At 40.4% G+C, this 19,053-nt stretch overlaps 1 protein-coding gene across 1 annotated transcript in view; it reads right to left on the bottom strand.

Annotated features, from left to right (window-relative positions):
• LOC125484405 (peroxisomal acyl-coenzyme A oxidase 3-like) overlaps positions 1 to 19,053 on the bottom strand; it is a 37,357-nt gene that overhangs the window by 10,747 nt on the left and 7,557 nt on the right. Inside the window, exons 2-3 of the mRNA XM_048603031.1 lie at positions 7,199 to 7,295; positions 2,500 to 2,682 (exon numbers count right to left, since the gene is read on the bottom strand). Coding sequence (XP_048458988.1) covers positions 2,500 to 2,682; positions 7,199 to 7,295 — 280 coding nt within the window. The remainder of the gene's footprint in view (positions 1 to 2,499; positions 2,683 to 7,198; positions 7,296 to 19,053) is intronic.

Here is a 19,053-nt window from a genome sequence, read left to right as displayed (position 1 = left end):
GTCCCCCACAGTCTTCTCTGCTCTAAGGAAAGCAATCCAAGTCTACCTAATCTCTCCTTATTGCTCAACTTCTCCATACCAGACAATATCCTGTGAACCTCCTCTATATCCCCTGTAGTGCTATCACATCCTTGCCATAGTGAGGTGACCAGAACTGCACACAGTACTCCAGCTGTGGCCTGACCAACACTCTGTACAACTCCAACATTACCTCCTTGCTCTTATAGCTTACGCCACAACTGATGAAAGCAAGTGTCCCATATGGCTCCCTAAATATCCTATTCACGTGCTCTGCCGAATTCAGGGATCTATGAATAACTACCCAAGATTTCTCTCCTGCCTTAAGCTCCCCAGTGTCCTTGCATTAAATATTCCCTCCTCTTGTTTCTTCTTCCAAAGTGCATCAACTCGCACTTATCAGGGTTAAATACCATCGGTCACAAATCTGCCCATCTGACCAACCCATCTATATCTTCTATAACCTACAACCACCTTCTTCATTATTAACCACTCTACTAATCTTGGTTTTGTCTGCAAATTTGCTTAACATTCCCTCCACATTTTTCACTATATCATTTATGCATATAAGAAACAATAAGGATCCCAGTACTGATCCTTGTGGTACATCGCTGGGCACCAGCCTCCAGTCACTCAAACAGCCTTCTATAACTACCCTTTGTGTCCTATTACTAAGCCAGTTTCTGATCCATCTCGCCAAGTTTCTCTCAATTCCATGTGCTTTAATTTTCTCAGTCTCCCATGTGGGACCTTGTCAAAAGCTTTGCTGAAATCCATATAAATTACATCAACTGAATTTCGCACATCCACACACTCGATCACATTTTCAAAAAATTCGAACAAATTTGATGGACTTGACCTCTCTCTGACAAAGCCATGCTGACTATCCCTAATTAACCTGTGCCTTTTCAAGTGGGTGTTAATTTGCTCCTTCAGAATTTTCTCCAATAGTTTTCCTATCGCTGATGGGAGATTCAGGGCATGTAATTTCTTGGTTCATCTTTACCACCCCTCTTAAAAAAACACATTAGCCATCCTCCAGTCCTTTGACACTTTCCCTGTGGCCAGAAAGAAATTAAAAATTAGTGTCAGAGCCCCTGTAATTTCCTGCCTCAACTCCCATGGCAGACTGGGATGTAATTCATCTGGGCTAGGGGATTTGTCTGCTTTTAAGCTTGACAGAGCCTCCAATAACTCCCCATTTTCCTATGTCAAACTGTGCAAGCTCCTTTTTCTGAATCCTGTACCTATGTCCTCCTTTTCCAGAGTGAAGTCTGCAGAGAAGTATTCATTCAAAATCCTTCCAATGTCCTGTGGTTTCACACACGGGTTGCCCCCTTGATCCCTAATTGGCCCTATTCTTTCCCTGGTTAACATTTTCCCTTTAATGTATTTGTAAAATATCTTAGGATTCTCCCTAATCCTTCATAAGTCCTTCTTCATGCCCCCTATTTGTTCTTCTACTTGCTTTCTTAAGTTCCCTCCGGCACTTCCTGTATTCCTCTCGGGTGACAGCTGAATTGCTCTCTTTGGACTTGCTAAAAGTCCTACCCTTCTTCTTTATCCAGTCTTGAATTGTCCTAGACATCCAGAGTTCCTTGTACTTATTGCTCCTACATTTCCCTCTAAAGGGTACATGTTGGGCCTACACTCTCCCCAACTCCTTTTTGAATGCCCCCCATTATTCCGCTGTAGTCTTACTGCAAGGAGCTGTTCTCAGTCTATTGTGGCCAGATTCTGCTTTATTTTAAAAAAATCTGCCTTCCCCCAAAGAGACTTAACTATCTATCTTTTAAACCCTACTGAACAACTTATGGTTATTGAAAAACTAGCAGCAACTAGATTCTAAGGTAAGAGATTACCTTTTACACTCTTACTCTTAAAAAACTGCCACACTCCACTCTCTGAAAGTTACACTCTGCAGGTTACAAAAGGAGCTCTTCAAAAGTTTTGAAATATGTGCTTATTTGTGCTATCCAAGATACTCATACCAGACAACACGAATCTGCGTCTATAAGGCATTAAAGGGTTCACACATCTATCCTTTAGCAGTATTCCCCAAAATGCAGGGGATTGTTCACTATCTTCATAGTCATATGGACTTCAAGACTATGGTGAACAGAATATAATGAATGTGCAAATATTTGACAGGAACTGAATTACATACAACAGTTCCCATTAATCAGGGAATCACTGTGTCTCCATTATTTTTGATCACTGTAATACCTAAACACAAATTCAAATATTGCTTAAATGTGGAGTTAAGAAAAGCATCAAGCCATCAGCTAAAAATACAAATCAAATCAAGCTTTATCCCTTGGTAAATAACAATGGTAATGACAATAATAACTTGTTTTTAGATTACTCTATCAACATGGAAAAATGCTGCACAGGAATAACTAAAAATGACTAGTTTTTATTGCAATTTGTACCTATTACAGTCGATGGTTATTTTTCATAATACGTTACATTGGCACATACCTGCAATTGATATTCAAGCAGTGGTATTTCATCATGATCTGTTGGTCCAAACTGACGACGTACTGCAGAATACCGAATGCCAATTGTCAAGCACAGCTTAAGATTTGTGGTTGCAATCCCTGTGATTGAAACTCTACCAGAAGATAATGCTCCAAGTGAAGCACCAAATCGATCATTAGAGTTCTAAATAGGAATTACAAAAACATGGGTATCAACTACAAAGTATCACTTCCAGTACTGGAATAATTGAAAATCACTCATGATAACATTTTTTGGATGAATGCAAGAAAGATTAGTTATAACAAAGGTGCAGGGCTGGATGAACACAACAGGCCAAGCAGCATCATAGGAGCAGAGAGGCTGATGTTTCAGGCCTAGACCCTTCATCATTTTTCTGATGTCAGCCTCTCTGCTCCTATGATGCTGCTTGGTCTGCTGTGTTCATCCAGCCCTGCACCTTGTTGTCTCGGATTCACCAGCATCTGCAGTTCCTACTATCCAAGATTAGTTATAAATTAAGATGTGGAGATGCCAGTGTTGGATTGAGGTGGACAAGGTCAGAAGTCACACGACACCAGATTATAGCCCAACAAGTTTATTTGAAATCACAAGCTTTTGAAGCGCTGCTCCTGCGTCAGGTGAAGTCTAAATTAAGTGCACTTCTAATTTTAAATGTGCGATGCCCTGAATGCTTTTCAAGTAAAACCTATATTTTAGGTTGAAGCGATGATCCCTTGAAGAACTAAGCTTTTCTGAAGGATACTTTCTTGTAAAATGCAACTTCCTTCCAGTGACCATGTAACCAAGCTGTCTGGGAAATAAACAAGAGTAGACAGGGTCAACAAGAAGTTAATTATGGTTGGGTACAGATTCTTATGTGTGATTCTGTTTCAAGTAAATTCGTTCAGGTTTGGAACAAACTGGCTACAAGAAACATTGCCTTGAAGCAGGATTCTGTTGGAATTCTGCGTGTCGGCTAAAAGGATTTAAAACTCTTGTTAATTGACTAACACTGAGTGGGTGTGGATGGACAGAAGGTGTGCAGGGGTGAGGGGAGAGGACAGACTGAGCAAAGAGCAAGGGAAGAGAGAGATATGGCAGAAAGTTAGGGGAGACAGACGGGAAAGAGCGGACAGAAAGAGAGGAAGAGAAAGAGAGAAGAGAGAAAGAGAAAGTGGGAGACAGAGAGTGTCTTTTAATGCAAGAACTGAAGTTAAAAAACATTGGACCTAAGAAAGTTCTGATCTGACATAACACAGTGTGGAGCTGGAGGAACACAGCAGGCCAAAGCAGCATCAGAGGAGCAGGAAAGTTGACAGTTTGGGTCGGGAAGGTGGATCTGAAGTGGCTACGCTCAAGACACTAGTGATGGCATGTGGAAATGCAAGTTTATAACCAAGGAATGTTTATAGAAACTCTGAAGGAATAATCTTGCTTCAAATAAGCAAAAAGCCCTATGTGAAGCTTTAAAACAGTACTCATCTCAAGTGGTTAATTTTCTAATTTTCAGTAAGTATTGGACTTACATTTTTCAGATTGTTATGTCAAATAGTGTGGAACAAAATTTGAGTTAAAATGTTTTGTTTAGAGTACATGTAACTGATTATTTCAGATGGAGTGCAGTTATTAGTAATCATATTCTTTTTGTGTACAGGCAGTCCCGAGTTGTGAACGGGTTCTGTACTTCAGTCTGTTTGCAAGTTGATTTGTACTGGGTTGGAACACAATTCAGGACAATCTAAAGCAGCCATTCTTAAGTCCAAGCAAAGGTCAGATTTTTAAAACTACACCCTTATATAGGATTGTGTTCACAAGTTGGAGGCTTGTAAATTGTGACCGTAGTGATTTGAACATGAGCTAGGTAGATCTCATTGCCTATGAGATCCTTCATTAGGGTTGTTAACCTGGGAAAATCAGGGAGTCCTGGCTGACAGATATAAACAGGAGATTCAGAAAGTCTCCTCATTCTAGGGTCTGGCTCTGAGCTGTCTGGTCAAAGCCCATGTACTATGCACATGTAAATAAAGGGTGACTTTCGTGATGGGATACTGGCCTCTCAGCACTTATTTCAGTGGCTGAGAAAACAGGATGCTCCTGAAGAAAGTTCGCTCACAACAGTCTTCTTTGAGTTGAGGTAAGCATTTCTAGTCTCATGCCTTTATTTGGGAAGCTTGTGTTGATCCATCCTGTCGTACGTGGAACGAATGCGTTATTTTTTCTGGGCAAATGACATTGGGACAGATGAAAAGCAATGAGTAATCCTTCTGACTGCTTGTGGGCCCACAGTATTTTCAGTTATTAGGAGCCTATCTTTCCCTGAGGTGCCAGATACCAAAACCTTTCAAGAGTTGACAGATTTAGTTAAGAATATTACGACACCAAGCCTCCTCTAATTCTGAGTTGCTACTGGTTTTATTAGGCTGTTTAAGAACCAGGGAAAACAAAAGAGCCATCACAACCAGGATAGAAACCTTTCTGAACTCAGCGAGACCAGATCACTGCAGAGGACGGGATATAACTATGGGTAGCAAGAGTGATTCCCCAGAATAAAGGTCGCTGCCAGATACTAGCTGAACTCCAGCAGGTTCATCCAAATGAAAATGTTGGCAAGATGTCATGTCTGGTGGCCATGGTTTGGATACTGACATTGGGCATTGCCCCACCAGTGCAGCAGAGTGCCAACAAGGACAGAAATTACCACCAGCAATGCCCCCACTTTTGTGGGAATGGCCTCAGCGGTTAGCACTGCTGCCTCAAAGTGCTAGGGTCCTGGGTTTGATTCCAGCCTAGAGCGACTATCTGTGTGGAGTGTGCACATTCTCCCTGTGTCTGCGTGAGTTTCCTCCGGTTTCCTCCCACAGTCCAAAGATGTGCAGGCTAGGTGGATTGGCCATGCTAATTGCCCATAGGGATGTGTAGATTAGGTGGGTTATAGGGGGATGAGTCTGGGTGAGATGCTGTGAGGTTTGGTGTGGACTTGTTCGGCCAAAGGGCCTGTTTCCACACTGTAGGGGTTCTATAAAAAAAAAAACCCTGGACTCTGTTGCACATGGGCTATGCCGGTCCTTTCATGTGCTCAATGTTCTTGGTCATCATGGATGCCCATTCAAAGTGTTGGATGTGCATAGAATTCATTCAGCAAATTCAGGGATGATGATCGAAAAGCTGCGAACCTCATTCGTACTACACAGACTCCTGGACGTAATGGTCACAGACAATGGGGCGTCATTTACCAGCAAGGATTTTGAGTGTTTCCTACAGTTGAATGGCATTCGGCATGTTCAGACAGTTCTATCGTCCAATTGTCTGGTGGAAACAGCAGTCTAAACATTGAAGGCAGGCTTAAAGAAACAGCCTACAGCTTCACTCACTACCAAACTGTCCCAGTTCCTGTGTGATTACAGGACCACCCCTCACACAACTACTGGGATAGCTGCAGCAGAGTTGCTAATTGGCAGAAGTGTCCGCATGAGATTGTACCTAAATGTCCAAACTGGGCGGGGGCAGGGAATAGCAGCTGGAACACCAATGCCATCCACATGTCATACAAAGTTTACGTAGTTAGGGCAGTCCTGAACAAACACGTGGATCACAAGAAAGCTGCTACCTCGCAAACAGGACAGGAGCAAAACATACCTGCCCCCTCAGAACAGCCACAAAGGCTGTCAGAAACTGTGGTATCTCCCTCTCCATTTAGCGACGATGAAACTTCAGAGTGCATGATGGCTGCAGCATCAATACCATTACGGTTTGAAGAGGAGGAGGGAAATCACCTGAGACGCTCCTGGCACAAGAGACAGGCTACATTCTGGTACACGCCATCCGAGTCAGAGTAGGACGAACCAGATCTGGTATGAAAACGTCCCAGGTGAAGCTACAAGATTAAAACAGGCCTACATCCCCGGACTTGGGAGGAGGAGGGATGTAATGACTGGAACAAGGGCCAGGTGGATCTCATGGACTATGAAATCCTTGATTGGGCTTTTTAACCTGGGGCAATGAGGGACCCCTGGCTGAATCTCCTCATTCTAGGGACTGGCTCTTAGCTGGCTGGTCAGAGCCCATGTACTGTGCATATGTAAATAATGGATGACTTGGTGACAGGATACTGGTCCTTGTGCAGTTATTTCACTGAATCTTGTTGTTTTATCCTTTTTGCAAATACCTGGGGTTTTTGGATTGCAAAGCAAAAATTGCTGGTCTCAACTAAGATCATAAAAAATACCTACACTCTTCTGGTTATCCTTTTACTCTCCAAAAAATTACTGACGCAAACAAGTCTTTACAGGAATTGAGCTGTACATGATTAAACCGAAGTAAAAAGTACCTGTTAGTCATTAACACATTCAACAAGACTTAAAAAAGCTGAAATAAAGCAGCTGCTAAGAAATTCACAGACACATCTTCAACATTACAGACCTAATTGAAGGTAATAACAACCTTACTATAGTGGTCATTTTATACCACATTCAGCCTGATCACGAGCATAACATATTTTAACAAGTTCTGCATAAATGCTGGCACAGTAGGTTCCTACAGCTGGTAACACGGCAGCTTGTATTGTGGTATGCAGAGCTTTGGCCAGCCATCCTTTTTTTAAAATCAGCCTTCTGTGACACATGGACATCTTTAAATGCTGCTACAATAAAGTAAAGGAGAACCATACATGTAGACGGTATTTTCGGTTATTGTGTTTCACCTTGAACGAAGTTGTATAAGTTCCTTCAGGTGTCACATCTCCAGTTCTATTCAGTAGATTTTCTCGTGGTATTCTAACATTGTGGAACATTGCAAATCTGTTAAAAAAACAAGGAATATTTTGTAAGGCCCCTCACCACCAACAACATCTCATACAACTGTCATCAATTAGAAATCTGTTGAAAAATTTCAGCAAAGCATTCCTACTACTTCAATACATGTAAAATTTGTATGTCACCTGTTGTATTAACTCCAGTTTTTAGAAACTGCATATCTGATGATTAAGTCTGATTCTGGGTGGCACGCTGGCTCAATGATTAGCACTTTAGCCTCACAGCACCAGGGACACACGTTCGATTCCACCTTCAGGCAACTGTGTGGAGTCTGCACGTTGTCCCAATGTCTTGTGCAGCTTTCTTCCGGGTGCTCTGGTTTCCTCTCACAGTCAAAAGATGTGCAGGCTAGGTGGATTAGCCATGGGAAATGCAGAGTTACAGGAATACAGTAGTGGGGCGGGTCTGCGTGGGATGCTCTTTGGAGCATTGGCGTGAATTTGATGGGTTGAACGGCCTACTTCCACATGCTAGGGATTCTATGATTGGGCATCACTTCTTTTTATTCATTCATGAAATGTGGGCTTCACTTGCTGGGCCAGCATTTAACTGCCCTCTGTTCTGCAGCCAAATCTGAATTTTACAGGTGCAATGTAAGGTTTCAGGACATGGTTTCCTATTTTTCATTCCTTTCTGGAAAAAGTACCACTTCTCAGCATGAGAGAGCAACTTGTCTGTAGTCTGCTATGTTGATTCTTCAGTCAAATTAGACCAACATGAATGACTAACAACAGAACTAGAGTTGGGACTTTTAGAATTCTACTGGAAATTTTTTAATTTCACTATTTAATGAATAGATCCAGCACTGGGAAAGGTGCTAATTCTTCCTCATTGCAATTATAGATCTGAGGATCAGTTGCTTACATAATTAAAGTGAGTCTTTTCCAATGGAGCACTGACTAGATTGTGTAAGCTTTTTTGAAGACATAAACATAATATTTCTGCACTAACAATTCTGGTTGAAACCATTCTAACTTATGGCTCATAACAGCAAATTTATTACTTATAGGTACAAATGCTGTTCTGGTATTTTAGTGAATGTTTATTGATAATGATAAAGTAAAATCCATTGGAATTTGGATGCACATGGGCTAACATTAATAGCTTCTGGCAAAGGAAAAACCTGTGACGGCATTTTAATAGGATGACTGCAAATGTGTTTAGGACTGCTATGGCTAAATGCAGAAGGTTGAACTGAATATTGACAAAATTCTTTCAACATATCTTCTTGTGGGCAACATTTTTAACAGTTAGCTCAATCTAGTAGCAACTGAAGCAGACCATCTGCAAACAGCTATTGCATATTACTAAATACAAATTGTTTTGATGATTAGAAACCCAAACTTTACATGCAAAATTATTCTGTGGAGGGGAAAAAGGCAGTCGCATGTACTTTTCACTTAAATGGAGATTGATAAACAGAAACACACAAGACAGCAGGCCAATAAGACCATTAAATGAAATACAACAATCTGGAGAATGTCAGAGTCATGAGAGACGTCATCATCACACAGAGATTTGGAATACTGTAAATTTTCTGTGTGTCAAGGAAGGCATTCGGTAAGTTTAAATATTTGATATTTCAATTTCAGTTTCAGCACATTACTTTTAATATACATTTCAGTCAAGCTAAGCTCTTATTTGCTATTTGAGTTCCAACTTCTATTCCTTTAAATGAAAGCTTCGTAACTTTTTCCACAGACTTTCCTCCGAATAAAATAATTTAGAAACAAGACAAAGAATGGATCATTAGAATGATTATAAACATAAAAGAAACTTAATCACAGGCTTATGCTTTTTTGCCAGGTTTCTAATATTAAACTGTACCCATAAAATAAATAGTTGAAATTGATATTACTTAACAATATACTAAAGAAACCTTCAAATAATATTGAAATAATATATCATGAGTCACTTGATAATCCAAGAGGCACAAGGAGTACATCTTGGGAAATCATTGACATGATAACTGATTGGAATCACAGGCTATGCAATCAAAATTCACTGAAAATGTGCTTATTGGGTAAATGATGACCTACATTATATCATAAAATCACCCCCCTTCATTTCACAAACATAAAGTATGTTATTTTACGTATACTTTCTTTATTTCCTTTGTGGATACAGATTTTGTGCTCACTTACATGTCTATCTATTGGGCTTTCTCTCTCTGCCTAGTACTCTTGCATTGACCATAAAACTACACTTACTAGCCATCACTACTTCTGATAATCTCAAACGTAATGCACATAATTGATTTAACAATTGGATTGCTATTATTAATGGTTTATCAAGAACAAATAGCTGAAATTGATATCTATGCGCAATGGGCAAGAGTCCAATAATAATAAGTAATCAATACAATTGTTGCACTGGCTACAGAGGACTTGCTGGTTGTAAAGTAGTAAATTGGTAAGATATGAATAGTCCCACATGTACAGCTGCAAACTTCACCTGCCAAAATTTCAAATAAACCAGGCCGATGGGTAGAAAAATAATCCAAAATAATTACAGCAGCTGTTACTTCATCATGCCTCAGTTTGTCTGTAATTTTCTTTCCACCACACCATACATACATTCTAAAGACAACCTAATATATTTATATCACATATTTTCCTGTTTGCTATTTATAATAGAAAGAAAGCATTTTAAATTCGCCACATCCTATGCCAGAGTGAGACGTCTAGCAGCTACAAGGATGAATGGGACAGGAATGTAGATTGATTTAATTTTTGTTGAAATGTTGTTCTGACTGAGACTAAAATTATGCTGCATGAGTGAGAATTGTTGACTCAAACTTATAACTCATTGCATTATACAAGACATTAGGAAAGCATGTTGCTTCAAATGACCATTTGCTATTTAGAATGTTAATATGTAATAAGACAAAAATACTAAATCTTGCTGTATCTGAGCTTCAAGGTCCACTCAGCGCACGGCAGCAGTTCCTGTAAATATACTTTGTATTAAAGTGGGTGTTGAAGGTTGGTTTCTTTTTTTTCTGTTTTCTAGATTTTATTCCCAGACTTACCACAAGCAGAATTTGATAAAAAAAAACCATGATTTAAATCAACTATGTATAGGCAAATATCTGAGCAAACTAAAAAACATTGAAACCTAAAGAAAAATACCAAATTTGCTGTTTAACCTGAAAAAGGGACTGTTTTATTTTTTAAAAAAATCTTCAGATTTGTGGTTTAGCGTGCAGAGAATGTGAGGATAAGTTTGTAGTGCCAGATACCACATTTGTGTCAACAGTATGGAGTTCCTGTTTGTAGAGTAGTGCAAGGGTTAAGACAACAAAATATGATTCACCGATCTGTGAATAATCATTGCATGTGCTTCCAGACACCACACTCTGTCTGACTTAAGCAAGCACTTTACAATTTGTTGAAGAAAATAGTTTACATTTTAGGGTTATTGAAGCTCAGAGGAAAGGGATGTAATTAGAATGTAAATAAATTTAAATACACTACAAATTCATGTTTATTGCTGAAAAACAAAATGCTGTCAAAGGTTTGCCACTTTCTCACATCAGGATAGATACAAGAATGCCAAATACCAAGTGCAATATGACTCACCTAAGCTAGCTAGAAGTTACAAATTTTTAGTTATTCATTCATAGCATGGGGGCATCGCTGGCTAGGCCAGTTTTATTGTCCATTCCTAATTGCCCAGAGGCAATTAAGTTGTGAGTCAACTATATTACTGTAGGTCTGGAGTCACATGTAGACCAGACCAGGTAGGAATGGCTATTTCCTTTTTTAAAAGCACATTAGTGAACCAGATGGGTTTTCTGACAATTTACAATGGATAAAAAGGTTATCGTTAGACTTATAATTCCAGATTTTATTGAATTCAGATTCCACCACCTGCTGTAGCGGGATTTGAACCCAGGTCCCCAGACCGTTACCTCTGGGTCTCTGGATTAACAGTCCAGCAATACCACCACGAGACCATCGCCTCCCTATATCCTATATTATTATGCAGGGATCTGTTGCCTTCAGTAAAATGGAACATGTATAGACATTGCACCTTTCTAAACTAAACAAAAGCACAGGGATCAATATTCCCTTGCAAACTCCATGGCAATACCCTGACCAACCAGAGCTGACTTGCCAACTGTAGTAATTGGAACGAGATCAGTCAGGTGGATCTCAGAATAGGAGTTCCTTGATTAGGGCTGTCAACCTGGTCCAATCAGGGAGCCCTGGTTGACAAATATAAACAAGAGTGTCAGGGGTTCTGAGCACTCTAGGAGCTGACTCCGAGCGAGCTGGATCAGTGTCACGTACTGTACGTGTATAAAGGTTGACTTTGCGATGTATTACTGGCCCTCATGGAGTTATTTAACCAACCAATCTGAACTTTTCTCTTACACAGTATAAATCATTGCTCTCTATGAAATTTGGCATTCTTGCATCTTTCCCGATCACATCAAGAAGAAAAGCTTTGAACAGATTGCCTTTTCTCAGCAATTTTCAAGTTCTGTCTTACCAAGCAGCATATTTTCTGTTTGTTAAGCAAATTCTTTGTTTATTTTATGCATTCACAGGATGTGGGCATCACCGGCTAGGCCAGCATTTATTTCCTACCTCTAATTGGCTAGAGGGCAGTTAAGAGTCAACCATATTGTCGTGGGTCTGGAGTTACACATAGGCCAGACGAGGTAAGCTAATCAACAATGGTTTCAAGGTCCTCATTTGACTCTTAATTCCAGGTTCTCAATGAATTCAAATTTCACTTTTTCCCCATGGCAGATTTGAACACGAATCCCAGAACATTACATGGGTCTCTGGATTAATAGTCTAGGATAAAACTACTGGGCCATTACTTCCATTATTCACTGATATGAAAGCCACAATCTCTTATCTGATGTTATCAAATTTTAAAAAAGAAAGCTAAATTCTGAAATGTAATATGAAAATTTAAGATCTTACCTTGATAGCACTTATACCAAAGAAAGTAAAATTTGTGGGTTGATTTAGATAACAGGGATAGGCACCTTGCACCCAGCATAAATGTTGGGGGTGAGCGTGCCTATACTTGACTGACGTGCCCTTATTAATTCTTTGGACCCTTTAATTAGCAATAAGATGGGACTGCTTTCTGTCCAGAAGATATTCCTGCATTATAGACCAGAGGTCAGCAGTGCCAACACCAGCAGCACTAGCAAGAATGGTGGACACTGCCAGCTAAAGGTAGGTGGGTCAAGAAAGTGATGTTCAATGATAGGCCTGGGAATTCGGTATGTATGGGATTTTGTTGGGGCCGTGCTGACAGGCCCTGACAAGAGATACATGTTAGAGCAAGTAAACAACAATATGAATGATACTTGTACACAGGTTTATGCAACACAATTCTTTCATTACACTTGAGCTTCAAACATACACTTCAATAGGTAATTTTTTATATTCTTAAAATAATAACAAATCTATAACTACTGAGGCAACTCCACTAATGAAATTATACAGACTTAACTAATGATACAAACTTAGCGAGCACTAAATGCTGGTGGTAAGGAAAAACGTCGGCATCTTTACTTAATGGCAGAATTAAATATTTAGAAACCAGACATATGATAATTAGCAAAATATATCAGGCTGAGACAGTAGCTGGGTAGGAAATACTACATCTTCGTTTCACATTCAGGAATAATACTTGTGAAATGTAAAGCCCCTATCACATATGCAACAGGTTAAATAGTATTTTGTGATCTAGAGCAGCTGCAAAATCACACAACCAACAATAGAAATTATTATTTAGCAATACCAAAAGCTTCAAATCAAAAGTAGGCAACTGGTAATGACCATCACAAAAAAGCAGTAGCAAAACTCTTCCAATTACTCCACACACCCCTCTGTCCCAAATCACATACAAGTCTGAGACAGTTGAAATTTGCATCCAATGCAACCTTGGCCTATGATTTTGTTTTAATTCATTCACGAGATGAAGGCATCGCTGGTTAGTCAAGCATTTACTGCCCATTCCTAATTTCTCAGAGTGCAGTTAAGAGTCAACCACATTGCTGTGGGTCTGGAGTCACATGGAGGCCAGACCACTAAGGGGCAATTTCCTTCCCCAAAGGGCACTCGTGAACCAAGTGGGTTTTTCCAACACTCGACAATGGATTCATGATCATCATTAGACTCTTAATGATGTGGAGTAGAGATCTGTTCTTAGCGTTGACCTCACAACCACCCAGGAAACAATGTTATTATTCAGGTCAGCTTATTGATGAAGGTAAGAGCAACCTGCTCTGTTCCTGTTGGCTTGGGCACCAACTGGAATTCCCATTAACAACAGCTTTTTGAAAAAAAGGCCAATTTTACAGAAAAGCTATTGGCTCTAAGTGCCAAACAGCAGCTTGCTCATACTACATTTCCCGCTGTTATCTCTTGCAAGAGATAATTGGTCTGAGGTTGCTAAGCATGGTATATTCCTGGAGTTAAACTATGTGCCCAGGACGGTTTCTGTCTCATCTACACTGGCAGAGTTCAGCCACGGGCTTTCAATCCCAATACACCTCGCTTCTTCATTTTTCTATCTGAAAACTACAACTCTTTTAAAAAATTTAGGTCTCACGTTCATGACACTTGGTAGCATTATAATTCTTGGATAAAATGAAAGCAATGTACTGCAGATGCTGGGAATCTGAAATATAAACAGAGAGTGCTGGAGAAACTCAGCAGCTCTGGCAGCATCTCTGACACGAGAAACAGAGTTAATATGTTTTCAAGTCCCCATTGACTCTTTCTCAGAACTGATTCCAACAGTTCGGAAGAAAAATCTTTGGACTGGAAATATTAACGCAGTTTCTTGCCACAGATGCTGTCAGACCTGCTGAGTTTCTCCAGCACTTTGTTTTTTCATAACTCTTTGCAGCTGATTAACTACAATTGCCAGCAAACACCTGTACATACAATTTTCTGAATAGTACAATTCAAGCATGTGCAAAAGAAATAAAACTCCCGGGTTTGCAAAGAACTGGAAATAATTTGCATCATACAAATGTATAGAATTTTAATATGAACCAGGAGGGGTCATAATTGGGTTGGAAATCTAAAAGTTAGTGTGGGCTTTATCATGGTTTAGCTCAGCTCTGGCATGAAGATGCCCCTTCTGGATTTTCATATCAACGGAAGTGGGCGTGTGGTGACAACCCACACCTGACAGTTAAAGGCTCTCTCTAAGATGGGCCTGGCAAGATACACGTCTTAAAGAAATGACAGAAGAGATGTGACAAAGTACAATGCAGTGATAGATGTTCAATACGGAGAAGGTGCCCTCCGAGGCATTCCTGTAAGTCATATTGTCAGTCCATAACGGGCCTCGGAGAACTATTGTTCACAACAGACATCAGGATTAAGCCAGCTTCTGGAATCAAGCAGCTGTGGCTTGAAATGATGGAGAACAGAAGGAAAAGCTTGGCACTTTGCACATGAATACAAGACCAAAGAAAGATGACTTCAATGGCCTCACCAGTGCAGGAAAGGAGAGTGGCATCCCACATTCGAATTGCAATCCTCTCACTCTGACTTCCCAGCATTCTCATTTTAAGAACTCCTCAGACCAACATTGCCTTGCAGGTCCTCTTATTCTGCTCTGTAAAGATACCTCCTCATATAAACATTAACAGCCAACATGCAAATATACTTTCATCTTGTTGCCATCTTACAACAATCCTTTACAATTATGCTCCACAAGTTCTGTTTTTCTACAATCTCAGAGTATTCAAATTCTTACAGTAATAACTCTGTTTTCTGTCCTTGCAAAGTGTAGCACAAAAGAGTGCAGGAATAGAAGAGAAAGAAGAGGAGAGAGAGGAGACAGGGTGCATGCTAGGAGTAGCCAGCTTAACCACTGCACATGAACAGGCCATGGAAATCAGCAATGGTTGAGCAGATGATCAATCACAGAACTGGATATCACACAACTACATAGCATGTAACATTCATTTTTGTTGAATTGATAAATGCCAGTAACTGAAGCTTAATGACCTGAACTATGTTGCCTTGTGATGCTTTCTCTTTATCAATTCTAATTCATATTTTTTAATCTCCCAATGGCACTTCAAGAGTGTGCAAGAGCCAACAGACGATAGGACATAGAACAGTACAGCACAGGAATGGGCCCTTCGGCCCACAACGTTATGCCAAACATGATGCCAAATTAACTAATCCCTTCTGCCCACCCTTGGTCCATATTCCTCCATTCCTTGCATCTTCATGTGCTTATCTAAAAGTCTCTTAAAATGCCCCTATTGTATTTGACTCCACTACCACCCCTGGCAGTGTGTTCCAGACCCCTACCACTCTGTGTAAAAAACTTGCCCCTCACATCTCCTTTGAACTTTACCCCTCTCACCTTAAATGCTTGCCCCCTAGTTTTAGACATTCCAACTCTGGAAAAAGATTCTGACTCTCAACCCTATCTATGCATCTCATAATTTTATAGACTTCTATCAAGTATCCCCTCATCCTCCACTGCTCCAGAGAAAACAACCTGAGTTTTTCTAACCTCTCCTTATAGCTCATACCCTCTAATCCCGGTAAACCTCTTCTGCACACTCTCCAAAGTCTCCTTCCTGTAATGTGGTGACCAGAATTGAACGCAATACTCTAAGTGTGGCCTAACCAAAGTCTTATAAAGCTGCAACATGACATCTCAATTCCCTGACCAATAAAGACATGCATGCCATATGCCTTCTTTACCATCCTATTCACTTGCACGACCACTTTCAGGGAGCTATGGACTTGAACCCCAAGATCCTTCTGTACATCAATGCTGTTCAGTGTCCTGCCATTAACTGTATACTTTTGTTTAACATCTAATCTCCCAAAGTGCAGCACCCTCACACTTACATGGATTAAACTCCATCTGTCATTTCTCTGCCCATGTCTGCAACTGATCTATATCCTGCTGTATCCTTTGATAACATTCCACATTATCCACAACTTACTAACCCACCCATCTACATTTGCATCCAAGTCATTTTTATACATCAAAACAGAGGTCCCAGCACAGATCATTGTGGAACACCATTAGTCACGGACCTCCAGCCTGAAAAACACTCTTCCACCAATACCCTCTCCCTTTTATGGGCAAGCCGACTTTGAATCCATCTGGCTAAGTTATCATGGATCCTATGCTTCTTAATCTTCTGGATGAGCTTACAGTGAGGGACCTTGTCAAAAACCTTACTAAAATCCATGTAGATAAAATCCACTGCTCTACCCTCATCAATCACCCTTGTCATTTCTTCGAAAAATTCAATCAAGTTAGTAAGACATGACCTGCCCTTCACAAAGCCATGCTTACTGTCCCTAATTAGGCCATGCTTTTCCAAATTTGTGTAAATCCTATCTCTAAGAATTCTCTCCAATAGCTTCCCAACAACTGATGAGAGACTAACTGGTCTATAGATGGAGGGGGAATTCGAGGAATCCTGAGGGGAGGTCCCGCTCTCTGGAGAAACACTGCTACATGACTTAAGTGCACTCTCCAGTCACCCAGATGCTATACACATTGAAGGGACCTCTGATGCATTTAGTAACATTGTCACAATGAGTTAAACATTATAAACGATCAGGAAAACATGCTCGAGCCAAGAACACCAGTGGAGATTTCACATTAGAGGGACAGGACACTTCAAGCTTTGCCCAGCTAAGTGCAAACATTGAGGTTTCATCAGGATTTCTGAGGGCGCTGCATACAGTTGGAGAAAAAGCAGAACATTCTATCTCTAACGAATGCTGCAATATCGTGGGATGTGGTACTCATTTCCAATTTCATGAATTTAGTCACCGATGTGGAGCATCAGGTGTGATAGGTAACCAAGTGGATGCTGGCCCTCACCAGTGGTCAGCACACAAAGTTTGTCAGTTTCAATGTGATGGAGCAAAGCATCTCCTTTACCATTCAGGATTTCACTGAAATGCAGCAAGCTGCTCTCCAGTTCTTGCTTAGCAGGGAAGCGGGCATGAAAGGGAAAAAAGAGAAAGGTCATATGGGGGTGGGAACTCTGATCAATGCACTTGCACACTCTTCACAAACAGCTCCCCATCCATCTGATCCCTTTCTGATGTCATCCCTGTTTGATATCTCCTGAGCCAATGGTTCAAGGGAACATCATAAGTGTAGTTCATGCACAAGAATAGATGTTTGGAAGAGCTCTCAAGCATTGGTAAGAGGCAATATCTTCCTAATTTTTTTTTTAAGACAATGGACTGAAGTGTGAAAAGTGGAGACTGCTTTAAAAAAGGAGAAAAAATACAAATTTGTACTTTGGGAAACAAGTGAAGCCATATGAAACAATGTTACTTTTTTGGGGACGTTGAATCCAAAGTAGCATTGTTTATTATGGGTTTAGGAGTGCTGAGCACACTAATTGAATTAACTCCGCAGGGGTCAGTATCCCGTCACCAATACACCCTTTATTTACACACGAACAGTCCTTGACTTTAGTGATGCCTCTTCAGAGTCAGCTCTCAGAGCGGTGTATCTCTGACACACCCCTTGTTATCTGTCAGCCAGGGATCCCTGATTGGAGCTGTTAATCTGGTCCAATCAGGGAACTTGTATTCTATAAGATCCAGTTGACTGACTTCATTACAATCACTACCTCAACAATCCTCTAATTATGGGCCCTCTTGTGGCACAGTGGTAGTGTCCCTTCCCCTTGACCAAAAGGTCCAGGTGCCACCTGCTTCAAAGATGTGGAAATAACATCTCTAAATAGTTTGATTGGAAAAATAGGTTTAATTTTAAAAAAGCCTCTGATTGGTCAGATTGTAGTTTAACACAGATCTTGTGATGGGTGTGAAGCAGAGAGAGAGTATAGCAAGGTGACCTCAAAAGATAGCCACATTAAGTTTTTCTCTCGCCCTGTTGCTCTCTCCAATTTTCTGTCAAAACAACAGAAAAACTAATTTGGATACTAAAACAAATAATTCTTAAGGCTAAAGACAATCAGAAAAACCCTGGGTCTAACCAAGCAACCAATAAAGCAAAAGATTATTCATTGCTGTGCAGATAGCTGTGAGGTATCATCAAAAGATTGTGGAACGAACAAATCTAGTTTTGTGAATTTTTAAGAGAGAGTGAGAGTGAAAGCGTGTCTAAAGTTTAAAGGTACATGTGACGACCAGAGTGAAAGGTGAGAAATGGCTATTAATGAAATGGAAGAATTAATGACAGCGAGTATATTGTGGGATTGTGAGCTAGCAGTAGGGTCAGCATTGTTTCACCATAAAGCTTCACATGCTCAGGTTAACTGAATTGTGCAGGTATGAGAGCATTGTGGGTATCTTTAGCAGCGAGATAAGTGGCTGCAGGGCTCCCATTGGGAATGCATAGTTGATCATCACAGCACTGTGTTGTATGAGGCACAATATACCACAACCATTTAGGACAGCTCAGCTGGACACAGTAAAAGCCTGATTTTCTCAGTCACTAGAGTAGTATCTCCAACAACCCTATGGCTTGCCCTTTAACTGTTCTTATGTTCATGTCGTTCCAGATGCACTTCCCCTATTCATCAGTTGTAGTTTTTCTCATGGGCATCATCAAGTATATCCTTAGAGGGACCACTTGCTAACATGGAAGTTAAAAAGATCTGTAGGAGACATGACTTGTGGAGAATGCAACCATTATGGCATCTTCCAGGATATCACTCAGGAATGAGGTAGTAGGAACTGCCGATGCTGGAGAATCTGAGATAACAAGGTGTAGATCTGGATGA

The sequence above is a fragment of the Rhincodon typus genome, chromosome 1 (genome assembly GCF_021869965.1).
Source record: "Rhincodon typus isolate 14 chromosome 1, sRhiTyp1.1, whole genome shotgun sequence".
NCBI classification, from domain to species: Eukaryota; Metazoa; Chordata; class Chondrichthyes; order Orectolobiformes; family Rhincodontidae; genus Rhincodon; species Rhincodon typus.
This window is presented reverse-complemented; position numbering and strand designations above follow the sequence as displayed.